The sequence below is a fragment of the Heterodontus francisci genome, chromosome 9, assembly GCF_036365525.1.
Source record: "Heterodontus francisci isolate sHetFra1 chromosome 9, sHetFra1.hap1, whole genome shotgun sequence".
Lineage (NCBI taxonomy): Eukaryota > Metazoa > Chordata > Chondrichthyes > Heterodontiformes > Heterodontidae > Heterodontus > Heterodontus francisci.
Genome location: NC_090379.1, coordinates 95,514,424 through 95,534,925, shown reverse-complemented (window position 1 = coordinate 95,534,925; position 20,502 = coordinate 95,514,424). Strand labels below are relative to the sequence as shown.

The 20,502-nt window shown below is 43.3% G+C and overlaps 1 protein-coding gene across 1 annotated transcript in view; it reads right to left on the bottom strand.

Annotated features, from left to right (window-relative positions):
* Window positions 1–19,905, bottom strand: part of LOC137373346 (peroxisomal N(1)-acetyl-spermine/spermidine oxidase-like) — a 43,809-nt gene extending 23,904 nt beyond the window's left edge. Inside the window, exons 1-4 of the mRNA XM_068038168.1 lie at window positions 19,590–19,905; window positions 2,923–3,089; window positions 1,391–1,838; window positions 75–268 (exon numbers count right to left, since the gene is read on the bottom strand). Of these exons, the coding sequence (XP_067894269.1) occupies window positions 75–268; window positions 1,391–1,838; window positions 2,923–3,088 (808 nt within the window). The 5' untranslated portion in view covers window position 3,089; window positions 19,590–19,905. The remainder of the gene's footprint in view (window positions 1–74; window positions 269–1,390; window positions 1,839–2,922; window positions 3,090–19,589) is intronic.
* Window positions 19,906–20,502: the final 597 nt, after the last annotated feature.

Below are 20,502 nucleotides of genomic sequence, written 5' to 3'. Positions count from 1 at the left end.
TGCTGGTTGCAGTTTTGTGAAATAATTACAATTCACTAGAAGTGGGCACCTCGACGTACTGTTATAATAATTACCCAGTGAAATTGTTACAATGGCATGATCAGCTAGAATCTGATCTCCATCTTCACACACGACTCTGACTGGATGCAGTGAGCCATCCTCCGATTCAAAGCTTCCATTCCACAGGATCTGCTTGACAGACTTCTCCAGCAGCAGCTTTTTCTTAGGGATAACCTCCAGCAATTTCTGCAATAAGCTGGGGAATAACCTAAAATGATACAGTATTTTGTCACAAAAGTAGAATTAGGAACACAACACAAACATATACAAAGGCAGATGGGAAAAACCCATCAAGCCCATTCTGTCCAGACATGGTGGCTGGAATTTTACAGTGGGTGGACGGGAGCCGGACTATGACATAAATGTCGGTGACAACCCCGCTTCCGCCCAGCCTGGGGATCTGTCCCATATTTTATGTATTCCCAGGCTTTAATTGGCCCGAGTTGGGACTTCCACCCACTTGAGGGAGGAGGTCCCGCCTCAGTGAGCTGCCAGCCAGTCAGCGGGCAAGCAGCTCTTAGTCTCAGCAGTGCCACTGGGAGCAGTGGCCACTGCTGGGACTGCAGCCCAGCCGACCTGATGGAGCCGAGAGAATGAGTAAGTTTGGGTTGGATGACCAGGAGGATCGGTCATGCCCTGGTGAGGCTAGGGTGGTCGTTTGGGGGGAGGGGGGGGGCGTCTTGGATCCTGGGGGTGGATTGGGAGGCAGGGGCGGCCCTCAATCAGGCACCCTGTGCCCCACTGCCATGCCCCACCCCCCCGGGGCGCAGAAAGGCCGGCAGCTATTACTGGGCAGTCTTTCACATCCCCAGCACACCCACTTGCCATGGGTAAAATACCCGTGGAGGCGGGCGAGGGCCATTAAGTGGCCTTTAAGTGCCTACTTAAGGGTCTTGATTGGCCTCAGGCGGGCAAGCCGTTTCCCACCCCCGCCTCCCTCCTCCTCTCCGCCGGACCTCTGTAAAATTATTCGGAGGCAGAATCTGGCTGGTAGGCCTCCCAGAGCCTATCACTCAATTTTACGCCGCCTCCACGCCACCATCCGACCCACTGGGGCGGCGTAAAATTCCGGCCGGTGAATCCATATCCATTACTTAATCCACTTGGTAGCCATGCACTTTCCTGGGGAGGTGAGAAATGTGACCAATTTAGGAAAATGTCTGGGAAATATTTCTCAATTCTGCATCTCCCCCAATTCCCCACCATCATAATCACTAGGCTACCCTACCCAAACAAATGGTTAAAAATGTCAAAGCCTGTAAACATTGCGTAAGATGTCAGGGTGGTCTGCAGACAGTTCCAGCTGCACTTTACTAACCCTTGAGAATTTCAGTCATTGCCTTCGATGTTTTTATATTCTTCATATTCGTGTACGGACACATCTCCCAGCCCATTTGTTGCAAGATGGATACATTGCAATTTTAATGACATGTTCAGCATACCCAACTTCTGTCTCCTCAGGTCAACATGGTCACCACTCCATTGTATGAGTAACACTTTTACTTCCTCTAAGTAGACATCAGCAAGGCTTTTAGCTTGTGTGTACCCCTTTTCTTGAGCAAGAAGACGAGCACGCCTCAGTATACTGCTAGCTAGATTCCTCATTTCCTCAGTGAAGTCGGGATTGAGCTGTTTCTGTGTGTTGGTGAGCACCGACCATTCAGTGCTTGAATTATATGTTTGCTGCAGGAGGCCATGCTCTTTGGCAAGTTGAAAAATGGGGTTCTTCATGCTCGCCCCATGAATGTACTGGGCTCCTTCATCAACCATCGATTTGCCTAAATATTTTGAGAGAAAAACTTTAATTTAAATGTAATTACTGTACCAAACGATTCCTTAAAAAAAAAATCACTTAAGGAAATATCAGTCATCAACTTGGATTTCCCAAGGTTTATTCTGTAATATTATTATAGACATATTGGAAAGATCATAAATCTATACTCAGTGGCTGTGTTTACAAATAAGCACTATTCCAGAGTTTTGATTTTCACTGTGTCAACCATATCATTTTGCATTTCTATTCTTTCATTTAAAATGTAAAAATATAACTAAAATATCATGGTTTTGAGCCTGTGAAAACTGGAATTTTTGCACATGCTACAAACTTAGATCTACTCATTGATGCTGCATGCAACTGACCCCACATTTAAAGCTCCATGTATACTCCATACTTCTCAAATGAGTAAGATACTTATATATTCAAAAAGGAATGAATGCTTTTATAAAATTCTTTTAAATTTTGGATGTGATGTATACTGTTACACCAAGGGAGAACCGTACTCAGAGGAGAACTTCTTTCAATTTACTGGAAAGCATGAAGAATTTGTAAACTTTGCGTTTTAAGTCTTTGGGTTCAAGTGTCAGAATTGGCTTCCAGGAATACAAGGTATCTAATTTTCATTTAGCTTCTTTTTGGTTTGAGACCCAGCGTTTGCTGTTCTCGAGAGGTAATCCACCAAATGAAGTTAGGAAAGATATCAACTTAACATTGGTAAGTGTGACCACATGTAGTGTACTGCATGTGAGTGCATAGCCCTAATAGAGCTGGCTGGAATTCCTCTGTTATGGCACTGTTTTATAAAATATTATATATTTAAGACTAATTTATTAAATATTTAATAAAATATTATATCCTTGGATGTCTGGAGCTTCTGATGGCCACATTGAATGGTATACTTTACAAATCTATAAGAAAAATCTACATCCATTTAGTAGCAGAAAGTGATGGGGAACATATTCATTATTTATCATTGTTAATGTACTTCATCATTTAATCACACCTGAGCATTGATTTAAAAAATCCTAAGTTTTATGTTATTTAATTTCCACATTACCATATGTTTTCCGTTTCATTAAACATACCAAACAGACAGCCTCTGATCCGTCCTCCAGGCTGACTTGATGCCTCAACAATCTGTACATCAGTAAATCCCTGCTTGAATAGTTTTCCTGCAGCTCCCACTCCAGCTATCCCAGCTCCAATAATGAGCACCTTTGGGTGTTTCTTCAGTGAGTTCTTGGAGTTCATACTTTGAAACAAAAGAAAAGACACACACAAGTATAACAGAATTTTCTGTAACATTGCTGTGCAAAAGAACGACTACAGTCTAGTGTTATTGTGGCAACTTCCCCTTTAATATTTAGTCATTGTACAGAGGACTTTGAGCAGCCAGCAAAGCCAATTGCATGTAATAAACCTGTTCCCGTGCAATAATGCAAGATTTTTTAATGATGTCTCCCTGGCAACAGGTTTGAAAGAGAACCTAATTCTCAATTTACAGATGTCATGATTGGTTCAATTTGCATTTGACTGATAGTTCTTTTCTGAATTAGACTGGACAGATATCTATCTCGAATAGCCAAAATTCATCAGGTCCCAATTGCTATTTTTCAGGATATGAAAGAGCTAATTTTGTTTGAACCTGGTGAGTTACTATTTCTCACAAGAAAAGATGGCTCCAAAATCTCCAAAGAGAAGCCAGAACAGTGTTTAAAAAGATGGATAAAATAGCTGATCTATTTAAAACTTAATTGTAAAAGATGAGATTAGTTCTTTGATTTCCAATCTCATTTTATTTACTGAAATAGATAGATAAAAGACATTTCACTATAACTCTCTAACACTTACATAATTTTCTGATTTATTATTTGTTAAGGGAATCAAGGGATAAGGAATAGGGTGGGATAGTGGAGTTGAGTTAGAAGATCGGCTATGATCTTAGTGAACAGCAAAGTAGGCTGGAGGGACTGTATTGCCTACTCCTGCTCCTATTTCTTATGTTCTTATGTTTAAAGACTCACACAATGTACTTCTACTTTGGTAGCTTGGAAGTGGAATTTGATGGAGGGAGACAAAATCCAGTAACTAAAAGAAATTATCAAATAGGATTTGCTGCCTGTTTACCTAGATCTCAAGACATGGATAGGCACTCTCAAATGTTTGGGGAGTTGGGACTTGAGATTGATCTAAGATACATAAGCTAAAATAATTTAGGGTAAGCAGGCTAAAAAAAGTAACAAGTACATTAAAAAAAAACTGTGTCATGAAATCACCAAATGATCACAGTGAAACAAGCTGGTATAATCAGCTAGTTAAAGAGACTCCTGAGTAACATTGGACACGATTTTAACTCCCGCCAATAGATAGGAGAGGGTTAAAATATCAAGATCGAGCAACTCAACCCCTAGCTACACCTGCCTCCAAATTCGGACAACAGTTTGTCGATGCTCCATGTCGACTTCACGCTACCCATGTCAACCTTATCCCACCATGGAACCTCTGACTTCATTTTTGGAACCTCTCATATTGCTTCCTCTATGTTCTCTGTTTACTACTGGAATAATCCTAATAATTGCTACGTAACCAGACCTACCCAACTTGAGTTTTCCCTGTGTCCATTCCCATGCACATTTTGGCTGCTGCTCCAACTCGAGCTCATCACGTCCATTTCCATTTTTTTCTCCCCTTTTTCTACTTCCTTTCTCTTTACCCCTCCTTGGCCCCTCTCTCCTGTCATCATGCTGCCTTTCATCTCTCCCTTCTTGGGTACTCTGCCCTTCCAAATTCCCATTTCAATCCTTCAGTACTCTTCGACCTTCCTACTCTCCTGCTGCTGTCTCAAGCTTGACTTCTCAGATAAGCCTGCAGCTTCCCTCTGTGCCTCTCTTGGCATCCTCCGAAGGGCCCATCAAGGCACTCATAGCTGCCTCCTTATGAGCCCATTCCACACTCTCGCTGACCTTCCTGCCCTGCTCACCCACTGGGGATTAATCTTGCTAATCTCCACCCCAATACAAATCACTGTGGGGCGGCACAGTGGCGCAGTGGTTAGCACCGCAGCCTCACAGCTCCAGCGACCCGGGTTCAATTCTGGGTACCGCCTGTGTGGAGTTTGCAAGTTCTCCCTGTGTCTGCGTGGGTTTCCTCCGGGTGTTCCGGTTTCCTCCCACATACCAAAGACTTGCAGGTTGATAGGTTAATTGGCCGTTATAAATTGCCCCTAGTATAGGTAGGTGGTAGGGAAATATAGGGACAGGTGGGGATGTGGTAGGAATATGGAATTAATGTAGGATTAGTATAAATGGGTGGTTGATGGTCGGCACAGACTCGGTGGGCCGAAGGGCCTGTTTCAGTGCTGTATCTCTTAAAAAAAAATCCCTCCAACTGGTGAACCTGTGGACTTAGCCAGCGGATCAGCTGTCACTGCTCTTCTGCGCATCTTCCGGCAGAATGCCCGTTCACTTGTGAACAAAATGCTTGCCATCCATAAGCTTATTGTGGATGATTGTATCGACATCATGACCTTAGTGGAAACCTAACTGAGGAATGATGACACCTTCCCCCAAATGAAGCCTCCCTGCTTGGCTATACCTTCCACCACTTGCCACACCCAGACCATTGCGGTGGTGGTGTAGAGCTTTATCACCAAATCACAGCTTGGTCTATCCCCTATTCCTCTGGCACTTTCTCATCCTTTCAGCATCTCACCTTGTTCCCCCCTCTCACCTCTCATTCAAAATCATCGTTCTTTACCACCCACCCAAATACCATGCCAATTTTCTCACCGGGTTATCTTCACGGCTTTCCTCCCTCACCTTCTGCACCAAGCTACTTCTTATGCTGGGTGATTTCAACCACCATCCCAATTCTTCAGGTTTTTTCTCCTTTGAGTTCACTGCCCTTCCATCCTCCATTAATCTCTCCCTGCACGTGAACTCCCCAACCCATATTCATGGGCACCCCCTTGACCTTGTCATCTGGCAAGGCCTCGTTACTCTCATTGTATAAATCATGGAGAAGGCGATCTCTGATCACTTCCTTGTATCGCACTCCACCCATATCTCCCTCCCCTTCCAAACCCTACCTCCTTCTGTGCCCATCCCTGGAAAAAACTTTCTCCCAATTCACTTACAAGTGCACTTTCAAAATCGCAGTTATCTAGCCATTGGTTCTTGGCTCACCACAATATTTCTGCAACTACCAATCTGCTCCTTAACACCCTCACCTTAAATGCCCTAGTTAATATTAAAACCAGTACTGTCTCACCCTGGACGATGCCCTGATACGGCCCTCTTCTCTGCTCCCTTAAGTCCAATGGAGGCAGACTTGAATATATAAGGCAGACAACTTGTTTAACTATTCACTGCCAGATCTGGATGGACCACAGAAAGCACTGTCAGGTCCTGCTATTGGCTGCACAAACTTCTCACTATTCTCGGATCATCCTGGAGTGCAAAGACTACACCCGGCTTTTTTTTCTCAACTGCAAACCTATCTCCCCTATCTCCTCCACCTTCACCTACAATAACATGTGTGAGGAGCTCATGGACTTCTTTGTCACTAAGATTGATACCATCTGATCAGCTGCCTCTGCCACTTCCCTTCCTCCCTCCCCCTAGCCCACTGGGCCAAACTTCCTCCAAACTTCTCCCCTGCCCTAGCATTGAATTTGTATCTTTCTCTAGTTTCTCTCCTATCTCCCCTGGTGCCCTCTCTGAGCTCATCTTGTCCATGAGACCCACCTCCCACTCCCTCGACCCTATTCCCACTAAGCTGCTGACCACCCAACTTCCCTTCCTGGCTCCCACATTAGCTAATATTGTTAACGGTTCTCTTTCATCAGGTAAAACTGTCTCCCCTTACTTCAAATCTGCTGCCATCACCCCTCTCTTCAAAAAAATCCTTGCCCCTTCTGTCCTTGCAAACTACTGCTCCATCGCCAACCTCCTTTTCCTCTCCAAAAGTCCTTTTTGCCTTCCAAATCTGTACCAATCTTTCCCAGAACTCCACGTTTAAATCCCTCCAATCAGGTTTCCACCCCGCCACAGTACTGAAACGGCTCTTATCAAAGTCACAAATGACCTCCTATGTGACTGTGACAAAGGTAAACTATCACTCCTCATCTTTCTGGACCTGTCTGCAGACTTTGGCATGATTGACCACAACATTCTCCTCAATGCCACTCCACTGTTTTCCAGCTTAGGGAGACTGTACTCACCTGGTTCCTTTCTTATCTATCTGAAGCATCATCAGCAATGGCTTCTGTTCCCACTAATGCACTGTTATCTCTGGTGTCCCCAAGGATCCATTCTTGGCCCCCTCCTATTTCTCATCTACATGCTGCCACTTTGCAATGTCATCCGAAAACACAAGGTCAGTTTCCACATGCATGCTGACGATACCTGGCTTTACCTCACCACCACCCCTCTCAATCTCTCCACTGCTTACCAACATTCTGGATGAGCAGGAATTTCTTCCGCCTAAGTATCGTGAAGAGCGAAGCTATTGTCTTCTATCCCTGCCACAAATGCCACTCCCCAGCTACCGACTCCAACCCTCTCCCTGGCAACTGTCAGGCTGAACCAGACTGTTTGCAACCTTGGTGTCATATTTGATCCAAAGTTCTTCTTCTGACCATCTTCAGCCATCACTAATATGGCCTATTTCCATCTCCGTAACATCATCTGACTCCTTCCTTGCCTCAGCTCATCTGCTACTGAAACCCTCATCCATGCCTTTGTTACATCTAGACTTGACTATTCTAACCTGGTCAGCCTCCCACTTTCTTTCCTCCGTAAATTTCACTTCATCCAAAACTCTGCTGCCTGTGTCTTAACTTGCCCCAAGTCTCCTCTGCCCATCACCCCTATGTTTTCTGACCTACAATGGCTCACAGTTAGACACTGACTTGATTTAAAAATTCTCATCCTTGTTTTCAAATCTGACTATGGCCTGGCTCCTCCCTATCTCTGTAATCTCCTCCAGCCCCACAACCCTCCAAGATATCTGCCCTCTTCTAATTCTGGCCTCTTCAGCCTCCCTGATTTTAACTGCTCCACCATGGTGGCTGTGCTTTTAGCTGCATGGGCCGCAAGCTCTGGAATTCCCTCCCTAAAGCTCTCCATCTCTTCATCTCACTTTGCTCTTTGAAAGCCTACCTCTTGACCAAGCTTTTGGTCATCTGCCCTAACATCTCCTTATGTGGCTGGGTGTCATATTTTGTTTTATAATGCTCTTGTGAAGCACCTTGGGACGTTTTATTACATTAAAGGTGCATTATAAATACAAGTTGTTGTTGTTGTTGGTGAATCACATGGCGGTGACTCAGACTCCACCAGTCACAGCTCTGACTGAGCAAGGTAAATGCTAAAGATCTGCTCCTTTTAGCACTCTTTGTGTGCCAGGAGGAGCAGGAGAGCTCCCCTGTCCCTCCCTCCAGACATTACGAAGAAGCCTTCAGCCTCCCTTAGCCCCGATGAAGGCCCCGAACTTACTGCCTTCCCCCCAACAACCAACCTGATCATGGCCTACAGCTTCAATTTCCCTCCTGATTGAACTATTCCCATTGGTCCTTGTCTGCAGCATCTTGCCATAATCCTGTGTTTCTGCCTGCCATTATTGAAATGAGGCTTTTCTTTTAAGATAGGTAGGGCCTCCACATTCCAGCTTTGCTGAATTGTTCCAATGTGTCCGGACTCTCCCACACCTTCTCAGTCTCCCAGTTAATATCGGGGAAATAATTTGCATCTCAAACAATTTCCCCATTAATCTTCAATTCTCTAACCTTTAACTTCTCCAGTAGATAGTAAAGCTACCATTGAGAGTGGGGAACATTTGTTCCAACAGGCGGCCCCCACATGTTCTGCTGTTATTCAGTATTGGCTTTGTGAATAGTATTCATTTTAGATTAGCAAGCATATTTCATTCCATTTAGTCACGCATTATGAACTGAGCCCTATTATTTTAGGAAGTTAGTTTATAAATATTCCCTATTCAGTTGAGAAAAAGAAAGGACAATGGGCCTCCAAAAACATTATTTTGGAATAAAAGATCACCCCCATCTGCTGGAGTTTCAACAGTACATGCTTGAGTAGAGAAAGAAAATTCTATCTTTGGCCTCCTTATCTCGAGAGACAATGGGTAAGCGCCTGGAGGTGGTCAGTGGTTTGTGAAGCAGCACCTAGAGTGGCTATAAAGGCTAATTCTAGAGTGACAGACTCTTCCACAGGTGCTGCAGATAAAATTGGCTGTCGGGGCTGTTGCACAGTTGGCTCTCCCCTTGCGCTTCTGTCTTTTTTCCTGCCAACTGCTAAGTCTCTTCGACTCACCACGCTTTAGCCCCGCCTTTATGGTTGCCCGCCAGCTCTGGTGATCACTGGCAACTGACTCCCACGACTTGTGTCACAGGACTTCATGTCGCGTTTGCAAACGTCTTTAAAGCGGAGACATGGACGCCAGTGGGTCTGATACCAGTGACGAGCTCGCGGTACAATGTGTCCTTGGGGATCCTGCCATCTTTCATGCGGCTCACATGGCCAAGCCATCTCAGGCACCGCTGGCTTAGTAGGGTGTATATGCTGGGGATGTTGGCCACCTCAAGGACTTCTGTGTTGGAGATACGGTCCTGCCACCTGATGCCAAGGATTCTCCGGAGGCAGCGAAGATGGAATGAATTGAGACGTCGCTCTTGGCTGACGTATGTTGTCCAGGCCTCGCTGCCGTAGAGCAAGGTACTGAGGACACAGGCTTGATACACGCGGACTTTTGTGTTCCGTGTCAGTGCGCCATTTTCCCACACTCTCTTGGCCAATCTGGACATAGCAGAGGAAGCCTTTCCCATGTGCTTGTTGAATTCTGCATCGAGAGACAGGTTACTGGTGATAGTTGAACCTAGGTAGGTGAACTCTTGAACCACTTCCAGAATGTGGTCGCCGATATTTATGGATGGGGCATTTCTGACGTTCTGTCCCATGATGTTCGTTTTCTTGAGGCTGATGGTTAGGTCAAATTCGGTGCAGGCAGCCGCAATCCTGTTGATGAGTCTCTGCAGACACTCTTCTATGTGGGATGTTAATGCAGCATCGTCAGCAAAGAGGAGTTCCCTGATGAGGACTTTCCGTACTTTGGTCTTTGCTCTAAAACGGGCAAGGTTGAACAACCTGCCCCCTGATCTTGTGTGGAGGAAAATTCCTACTTCTGAAGACTTGAACGCATGTGAGAGCAGCAGGGAGAAGAAAATCCCAAACAGTGTGGGTGCGAGAACACAGCCCTGTTTCACACCACTCAGGATAGGAAAGGGCTCTGATGAGGCGCTGCTATGCTGAATTGTGCCTTTCGTATTGTCATGGAATGAGGTGATGATACTGAGTAGCTTTGGTGGGCATCCAATCTTTTCTAGTAGTCTGAAGAGACCACGTCTGCTGACGAGGTCAAAGGTTTTGGTGAGATCAATGAAAGCAACGTAGAGGGGCATCTGTTGTTCACGGCATTTCTCCTGTAGCTGACGAAGGGAGAACAGCATGTCAATGGTCGATCTCTCTGCTCGAAAGCCACACTGTGCCTCAGGGTAGACACGCTCAGCCAGCTTCTGGAGCCTGTTTAAAACGACTCGAGCAAAGACTTTCCCCACTATGCTGAGCAGGGAGGTTCCACGGTAGTTGTTGCAGTCTCCGCGGTCACCCTTGTTCTTATAGAGGGTTATGATATTGGCATCGCGCATGTCCTGTGGTACTGCTCCCTCGTCCCAGCACAGGCAAAGCAGTTCGTACAGTGCTGAAAGTATAGCAGGCTTGGCAATCTTGCTGATTTCAGGGGTAATGCCGTCCTTCCCAGGGGCTTTTCTGCTGGCTAGAGAATCAATGGCATCACTGAGTTCCGATTTTGTTGGCTGTACGTCCAGCTCATCCATGACTGGCAGAGACTTGGCTGCATTGAGGGCAGTCTCAATGACAGCATTTTCCCTGGAGTACAGTTTTAGGTAGTGTTCCACCCAGCGGTCCATTTGCTTGCGTTGGTCAGTGATTGTGTCCCCTGATTTAGATTTGAGGGGGGCAATCTTCTTGATTGTTGGCCCAAAAGCTCTCTTAATGCCATCATACATTCCTCTGATATTTCCTGTGTCAGAGGCCAGCTGAATATGACTGCATAGGTGTTGCCAGTGGTCATTTGCACAGCGCCTGGCTGTTCTTTGTGCAGCGCTTCTGACTGCTTTAAGTGCTATGGATGTTAACTCGCTGGGGACTTTCTTGTAGTTCAGCAGTGCAATGCGCTTAGCGGCTATGACAGGTTCCAGCTCTTCAATGTGAGATTGAAACCAGTCTGCATTCCGCTTCACACGTTTGCCATAGGTGGTCATTGCTGAGTCATAGATGGCGTCTCTGATGTGGGCCCACTTGGTCTCTGCATCCCCTGTGGGAGTGTTTTGAAGGGCTTTTTCAAGTGAATTTAGAAACTTATGTAACAGCTGTGGATGAGAAATTCTGCTAGTGTTGATGCGCGGGCAGCCCTTCTGCTTGGAGTGATGCAGCTTCTTTGGTTTGAGGCTAACTTTGCTGCACACCAGGGAGTGGTCGGTGTCGCAGTTACATACAAATTACATACAAACAATCCACCCTATACCACAACCTCATTTAAGTTTTTTGAGTTTAGCTGATACAAACTTCAATTATGTACACTTGCTATTTTCAGCCAGAACTCCCTGTGACCTCAGCCACAAATATGATAATTAGGTTTGTTTCCAATCAGCGTTTCTTGTTCAAAAAGCAGAATGAAAGATATGACTCTTGCGAAGAAAAGTGAGAGTTCTTTCCTCAAACCACTTTATTAACGCACATAATCAGGTCATTTATCTCATTTCTGTTTGTGAGATCTTGCTGTGTACAAACTGGCTGCCTACATTACAACAGTGACTTTCTTTTCCTTCCATTGAGACAGTAAGAAGTCAAATTCACTTAAATTCTAATGATTACTCGTTTTCAACAGACATGCCTTTTTTTTCTGTCTGTCTCCAGTAATTAAGCAGAATGTTTGTGCTATAAGAAGTCAGACTGTCTAATCTTAAAGGCCACAAATTACTGATAGATCCCCAGACTGGCTAAGCCTGCTTTATGTGGTAAATGCATTGTAAGTGCATTCTGGATTTAATCGGGTACTGCTGACTATGAGGAATGTATCCTTGCACTGTCCCAGAGTAAGTGAATGAGAGTTCCCATCCTTTCATTACATCCTTAGCACTTAATAGCTCCTCAAATCCACATTTTAGAGTTTGTTTGGCATGAAGTATAATTGCTTTGTGTCTGGATTAATTTCAACCTTGGATATGAAGCTAATTTAATGACTTATAACGTGAAAGCTTTTGTGTAAAATTCTGATTCCTAGTTTCCTTGCCCCTAAAGAACTGAAATGTAAATATCACTATCGTATTTTTCTTTTGCTTTCTCTCTCTCTGTCTCTCTATAATCACACCCAATTTCAACAATTTCTTCTGAATGTGCTATCTGTAGAAATATTGTCTGCAGGGCCCTTGAATACTTTTTGTCTCGCTGATCTTCTGATGCCCTTTATTTGTGTTAACTTGATTCATGACTCAGGCTGTTGCAATTAAAGGATGTGGTAACAACCATTGCTTCATTCCCAAAATGATTTACAATTGGTAAGATTACTACATTTGGCCTAATACGTTATGTTGGAAGAAAGCTCACAAATTTAATGAACACATGAGATACATGGAAGACACCACATAGGTTATGATAATGCATTTTAGTATGTGAACCTAACTGCATTCCACACAAACAATATTTATATAGCGCCTTTAACATAGACAAAGAGCTTCATAAAGGCATCATTAAAAAAACAGACACTGAGCCAAATACAGAGATACTAGCAGGGGATTTCAAAAGCTTGCTCAAAGGGGTCAGTCATAAGGCTGGCCTTATAGGAAGTGAGAAAAGGAGAGAGGCAGAGGGGTTTATGGAGGTGACAGCCTGGAGGGAAATGCAGAGGACAGTGATTGCTAATGCACTGGCAGAGTCCAAGGAGGCACTGATGGGTAAGGTGAGCAGGATGTGAAGGAGGTTTATGAGGTTATTCCTCTCCATGGGCACGCTAGGATTGAGGGTCAGTCAGATACGATATTGGAGCAGTTGGGGTTGCTACTCAAAAGGAAGCAGTAAAGGGTGTCACATTGGGCCTTTTAGAGAATGCCAATAGAGGCACAGAGGGTGGCTGTAAACTTACTCAAGTCTGGGCTGGTGTCAGGAGAGTAGGAAGGCAGAGGAGAAGTGTGTGTTACATGATGGGATCCACTCATTGTTGATGTTAAGTGGGGTTTCAGTATGGGACTTGTGTGCCATTCTAGTTATACAACAGATAAGTCCTTTTTTATATACCATGCACCTCATAAGCAATTGTTTAAACAAAGAACAATTAAAATTACAAAATCTATTGGAGCTGATTCATGATCTAATTAAATGACAGAACTATCTCGAGGGCTAAATGGCCAACTCTTGTTCCTAATGTTTCATAGTTCCTATTTTATATTGCTATGTGCTATTCGAATCTGAGAGTTACATGCAAAGAGTGGTGTGATTGTTGTGTTCTCCACACACTGCAGTAACTGTGAAACAAAATGTGCCTAAATGCCACATTTTAAGTGCGACAGTGTTGGTTCTGGTAGTCAGCTGTAGTATTCTAGGATTACTGTTATACAGAACTGTTATATATGTAAAATGTTGTAATACTTCTGAAGTAATGCAACAAGAATTGAACTTTTAACATAAAAACCTCTTTTTAAAAAAGTGGTATTGGTTTCCTTCTGGTTTTTTTATTTCTTCTCATAAATTTGAACAGAAAGGAGTGACGGCACCTATGTGATAATTGGTACAACTCAAGACAACAAAAAATATTCCTGCCAAAAAGTGTAGTTAGGCTAATATTACACTGCTTCACAGGCCATATAGCACTGTATAACTTAAGATATTCTATTATATGTCAGGGATCTGTTTACCAGCCCAAGGCATTTATTCCTTTATGTGTTTTAGGGTTCTGGCAAAATGGTGATTTACTACATCTGGTTGCAGTGGTGTCAACGAAACAAAGAAGGACCTTATTTGAGTTGAGCGGCTTTGGACTTGGTGGATAAAGACTAAAAACTAGACAGCCTTATGACTGAGGATGTTGTATAATAAATCTTAACGATTTTGATATTAGTACAGGAGGTTATCTTGCTATCTTGCAAACTGACTGTTACAACTTTTTAACATTAGATTAGATTAGATTAGAGATACAGCACTGAAACAGGCCCTTCGGCCCACCGAGTCTGTGCCGAACATCATGTGAGTTACAGATTAGAAACAGACCTGGGTAACCTTTGACTGGGTAAGTCACCTTCAAGATATCATCCATCTCCACCCCTGCCTCAGCCCATCTACTGCTTTTGTTACCTCCAGACTCAACTACTCCAATGCTCTTCTGGCTGGTCTCCCATATTCCAGCCACTGTAAATTGGGACTCATCCAAAACTTTGTGACCTGTATCTTAACTCCCAACATTCCCTTCACCCATCACAGATCTACATTGGCTCCCAGTCTACCATGTTAATTATATATTAATTGTGTTTAATTATATGCAGGTGGAGGGCATTAATTGGGGCCTTACTTGAGCACATATAAAGAAACACCTACTGAAACTGTGTGGAGGTTGAGTTAGGAGGTGTATGCTTCTAATGTTTCACTCTGTAAATAAATATAAGACTGAATGAAGGTCGGCTCCAGTGTCATCTTTCATCAACTAGCTTTCTGGAGTATAACACAGCAATGCTTTGAGTTTAGAATTCTCATCCATGTGTTCAAATCCCTCCATACTCTTGCCCCCTTCTTGGCGCTGTAACCTCCTCCAGCCCTACAATCCTCTGAGATCTCTACGCTTCTCCAATTCTGACCTCCTGATAATCCCCAATTTCCTTTGTCCCAGCATTAGCGACTGTGCCTTCAACTATTTAGGTCCTAAGTTCTGGAATTCCCTCCCTAAGTTTTGCTGCCACTCTATCTTTCTTGTCTCCTTTAAGATGCATCTTGAAACGTACCTCTTTGACCAAGTTTTTGGTCATGCGTCCTAATATCTTCCTACATGGCTCGGTATTAAATTTTATCTGATAATGCTCCTATGAAGCATCTTGGGATGTTGTACTATATTAAAGGTGCTATACAGATGCAAGTTATTGTTATTGCTGAAGTGAGAAATTCTTTATGGTTCTCCAAAAAAGTATTTAACGTCAGACTCCCGTCACTTAAGAAGGGCAATTGAAAAAGTCAAAGGAAGATTAAAAAAAGATTTGTAAAGGCTTTCAGGACAGAGGTCTCAGGAAGCTGAGAAATTAAGAATGCATAGTATTAATAACTTAAGCGCTGCAAAAGTGCAGTATATAAGTCAACAGAGAAAGTTACAGCATGTGCTACTTTAGCCAAATTATGAAAACATGACAATGACTCACTACAGTTGTGTCCAGAGTGACTTTGGAACATTACTAACACTTCCTTCTTTAATTGTCTATGGCTTAAGTGGATCAGTCCTGAGATCTCTAACTGATTTCAAAATCCAATGCTCCACTCACAGACCATTGTTAATGTAAGGACTGTCAAGAAGCTAAATATTAAGCAAAGCAAATAAAGAAAAAGAACACGTAAAGCTCAAGACAAGCGTTGCTATTTCTGTATCTCATGTGAGGGTGTATGCTTATCAATGGGAAATGATGCTTCTCCTGAAGGGAAAACGAGCCATGTTTTGCTGCTTGCAAGTTAAGATGATGATGAGAGTTGAGAGGAAACTGCAGGAGTAAGGCAGTGACTAAAAGGATGAAACTCATTGGGCTGGATTTTAAAGGCTCTCCGACACCGAGAATGGTGGCCGGGGGTAGGGGAATGAAGATAGCAATGGAGGAGTCCCGTCACCAAACCCGATGCCGGCAGGCCCCGTACCAATCTCGGCGGTGGCGGTGAGGTCTCAAGGCGGCCACCCCACTGCTCAGCAACGGGACCACGATTTCCATATTTAAATTAATTTACCTACCTGACTTAATGAAGCTCCTGTTGCCTCCTTACTCACCGCACCGATCTTCATTCGGGCAGCCGGCAATGCCGTGCCTTCGAATCCCCGTTTGGAGAAACGTGGCGCAACACTTGTGGGGAGGGGGAGAAGGTGATTTTCTCCGTGCGGGAGCGGGGGATCAAGGTTAAAATGCTTCGGATTGGTTTGGGGGGGGGGGGGATGATGAGAAGGTGAAAAGGACAAAGGTTCTGAATTTTTTTGGGGGGGAAAAGGTCAATTTTTCCTGGGGGAGGTCAGGAATGATGTGCAATGCCATTGTGAGGAGAGGGTATGGGAAGCTTATTTTATTCACTTTTAAAAACTTAATAGTCACTGTATCTTTAAAATTTAGATGCTCATTGAGGGCTGTAAGCCCTTTAAAAATGGCGCCTGCGCATTGGTACCGGATGGCGTTGCCGGGAACGGCTCACCCACCCACTCCATGTCGGGGGCGGCTGCCCCAGATATAGTAATGAGCTGCTGCATTTGGAATTGCGGTAACTCCACACCATGGGCCCCGTGTGTGCGGGCCGCAAATTTTGGGGGCTTTGAAAATGCAGCCCATTAAGTAAGAAACATATCAGAGCATATAACTTCTCATAGATTGGGACAGGAGAAATATGTTTCATGTAAAAGAGAAAGCTGGAGAAAAGAAGAAGCTCTGTAAAGCAAACCACTTCACTAGTGACCATACTGGTTGATTCTGGATGCCCAAGAACATCTTGCATTCGTGCAACTTCAAGGAGATTGTGTAGAAAGCTGTGTCAAATCTGTGACTACAGAACAGGCCAATGAAACTGTTTCCATATGGTTCTGAAATCCATCATTAGTGTTTGTTAACTTTATAGGAATAGTCAATTGCAGGAAAGAATCAGAACTGCTGAAGTATATGTTCTGAGAGGAAATGTTTTTTTCCCCCTTATGCATGAGAGTTGCAGTTGCTGTGTACACTGTTGGGGTAATTAAAATTAAGGAATGCAGCATTAGTGATCAAATACACAATGAATTACAAATGTCCTCAACTACATCAGTAAAGGTTGTGCAAGTAAATCTAATAGATATTGTCTTTCATATAACAAGAGAAGCAAACCCTTTACTCGCTGATAAAGCTAGCTAAATCAGCTAATGGAAAATTGTGTAATTAAAGGTGCTTATGATCTTCTGTTTAGGTATCACTAACAGTGCCTGTCCTTAATCTTAGACACACTCTGATTATATAGTACAAAAATATGAGATGCGATGGCATGCTGATGCTAGATGAAATTACTGCTGAGTCAAATGGATCATGAGTTATCAATTCAAAATCAGGATATCAGCAAATTGAAGGCCATTCAGAATGCCTTGATATTGTGAAATTCTGCACTTATTTTGAACTTTAGGCCCTCTAGTGAGGTCAAGGCATTCCACAATGTTATCTGACAAGCAACAGGAGACACCCATAGGTTCTGAACGTATCAGACAATATACTTTGGTATGTGCACCTAAGTGAAATGTAATACTTGATTGAGAACCTTGATGGAAAGGAAAAGAAAAAGCTTTAGATTATTCACAGAAAAATTGAATTCAGTTTGGTAGAAATGTAAAGTGCTTTGGGACATCCTGAGGCCATGAAAGATGCACAAGAACAGGTGAAATAGGAGGGAGAGTAGACCATATGGCCCATCAACCCTGCTCCGTCATTCAATACTGTCATGGCTGATCTTGGGCTTCAATTTCACTTTCCTGCCCACTCCCCATATCCCTTGATTCCCTGCAAGACCAAAAATCTATCTTTCCCAGTCTTAAATGTATTCAATGCAAGTTATTTCTTTCTTTCCTCCTTTCTTCATATTTTTCCACTTTTTCCCTGTAGTTAGGAAAAGGATTTTATGTACTTATGCATTCATCAAAATGAATTTAAAATTGACCTTCAAGTAGGAATTGATTTGGGAGCAGGCGTTGGCATTACATACTAGCTAATACAGTTATGCTCTTCTCCACTGATGTTTGTATGCTTGGCTACTTTATTTATAGGGAGAAATGTGTTTGAAGTCAGATGGTGTTTTTATGGCATTGGGCTGGCTATGTACTTTATGTACAGATTAATTGCCCCATGTTCATGGCTGAGTCAATAGTTTCTTCAAATGTCCATGGTGCAATAACTCATTGCTATCCCTGTTTAGGAGTGAAGAAACACAAGTCACACCTTCAATACTTCTCACCATCCATCAGCATCCTTTGCTCTTCATCTCTCATACTCAAGTTTCGCCTTTTGAAATATAAACCTATTGACTTGTGTTCAGTTGATTGTAGTGAAGACCCAGTTTTTCCTAGGTATCCTGATCTTCTACCAGTACAGAATCATAGAATGGTTACAGCACAGAAGGAGGCCATTCAGCCCATTGTGTCCATGCCGGCTCTCTGCAAGAGCAATTCACCTAGTCCCAGTGCCCCGCCTTTTCCCCATAGCCCTGCAAATTGTTTTCTCTTCAGATACTTGTCCAATTCCCTTTTGAAAGTACAGGGAGCTGCCTTGGAAACATGCTGAAGCATAAGCATATTCACATCATGACACAAGCTTGCTGTCACACATTAACAGTAGAGGCCCATATTTTCAGCCAGGCAGCTCAATCATGCGGATACGGTCCTGAAAAGCTCATAAAGCGTGTGGGCGTAAGTTGGTGCATTTTCATATTGGGGACTGGTTCCACTTTGCTTCGTGAATGTGTAGGAGCATCATGTGTTAGGCCACTTTCCCAAGAGACAGAAGTGAACCAAAAGATAAGAATATCTTATGATTACTTGACAGCTGTCACACATAAATTCCTCAGAATGAGCAAAGTAAAAATGGATTTAGAGGAAGTTCATCAGCATCTGAAAAGAGGAAAAGGCAGGATAGCTTTTCTGAAACCTTAGCCCAGATTTTTCACTATCATGTACCTGGAGGTCAGGCTGTCAGGAGTTGGCAGTGCAGACTTTTCCTATATGCACTCCCAGCCTGCAGCAAGAGTGGTGAAGTGAGAAATCTTGGCTCATCTTTCAGAACCAGATCTATCATCTGGTTCCAAAGCAGTAGCCTGTTTTAATTTCCAGAAACCGATGAATCTGCTGTGTATTTTCAACATTTTCAGATTTCTGGCATTTGCATTTGTCTTTTTTAAAAATCTGCAATGAGGGAAGTAACTGTCTCAAGAGAGACATGTGTTAAATGTCATGGTTTAACAATTTGTACTTTAAGGATGTCCTAAGGAAGTAGTACATCAAGACTCATTTAGTTCTACAAAACAAAGCAACACTTCTGGGAAATGAATCCAGGTTTCACACATTAGAGTCAAGTTGGAATGCTTTTGGACAAACAGATGTAATTTGTTTGACATTTAAACACAACGGTCTAGTGAAAAATGCAAATTTGACCACCACAAAGTCACGGTTAAAATCTCTTGTACATCAGCCCCAAGACCAGGCAGTTGTAGAATTGTGAGACTTTGGGAAATATCAGCATAACAACTATTTTTTGCACAACTTGAAGCCACTTTTACGCAAAATTAATTTTGCAAAAAGACCTTTGCAGTTAAATGAAATATTAAATGGAAACCCAAAAATATAGCATTCTTCGCTTGATAGCGATAATTTCCTGATGTGTAATCATGTAACCATCCTCCAAAAGTAACAAATACTTGATCCATACCTGGCCCAAATTGTTCGGCTGCATTCTGTAGTCTGTATTTGAATTTATTCTCTCATTGCTGATGGAGCTTGAGTCTGTATGGCAGTCTCCATATAATAACCGGTTTGCTGCTAAATTCTACCCATCTGTTGGTATTCACTATTGATAATTTAGCGGCAGTATGATCTATTTTGGAATTTCTTACATACTTTGAATTGTACTTGTTGACTTGAAAAAATGGCTTGCAGCAGAAGGCAGGTCTTCTCAGACCAGATGTATCCTCCCACAGGATTCTCCTCAGGAAACCTTAGCCCCCTTCTCCCTACCTTCTGTTAAAGTACTTTTGCCCCGAATGCCCATAAATTGATAACAGGGCAAAGGTGGTGTCCAACTCACGTCCTTTTCTGTACAAGGTAATGAAATACTGGAAGTCAGATGTCATTGAGAAGCTAATGAGTAACAAAATGTTTACACTCCCAAACCTCAGTTGAGGTTAAAAAAAAAATCAGACTTAACACCAATCTTTTGCAACTGTCACTAAATGACAGCACAGCACTTCTTGCAAAAGCCTTTTCACATTCTACTTCCAAGCAATTATGTGTAAAGAATACTTTGTTTGTTTCTTTATAACTTGTCCTTTACACAGTGCTGTCACAGCTTGCAGCAGTTCTTTATGTATCAGCATCACTCAGTTAGTCTCAGTTGCCTCTGGGTCAGAAAGTTGTAAGTTTCAGGCCCAGTTGGGCAGCACAGTGGTGTATTGGGCAGCACAGTGGCACAGTGGCTAGCACTGCAGCCTCACAGGAACTGTGACTCAGGTTCAGTTCTGGGTACTGCCTGAGTGGAGTTTGCAAGGTCTCCCTGTGACCGTGTGGGTTTCTGCTGGGTGCTCTGGTTTCCTCCCACTGCCAAAGACTTGCAGGTTTCTAGGTAA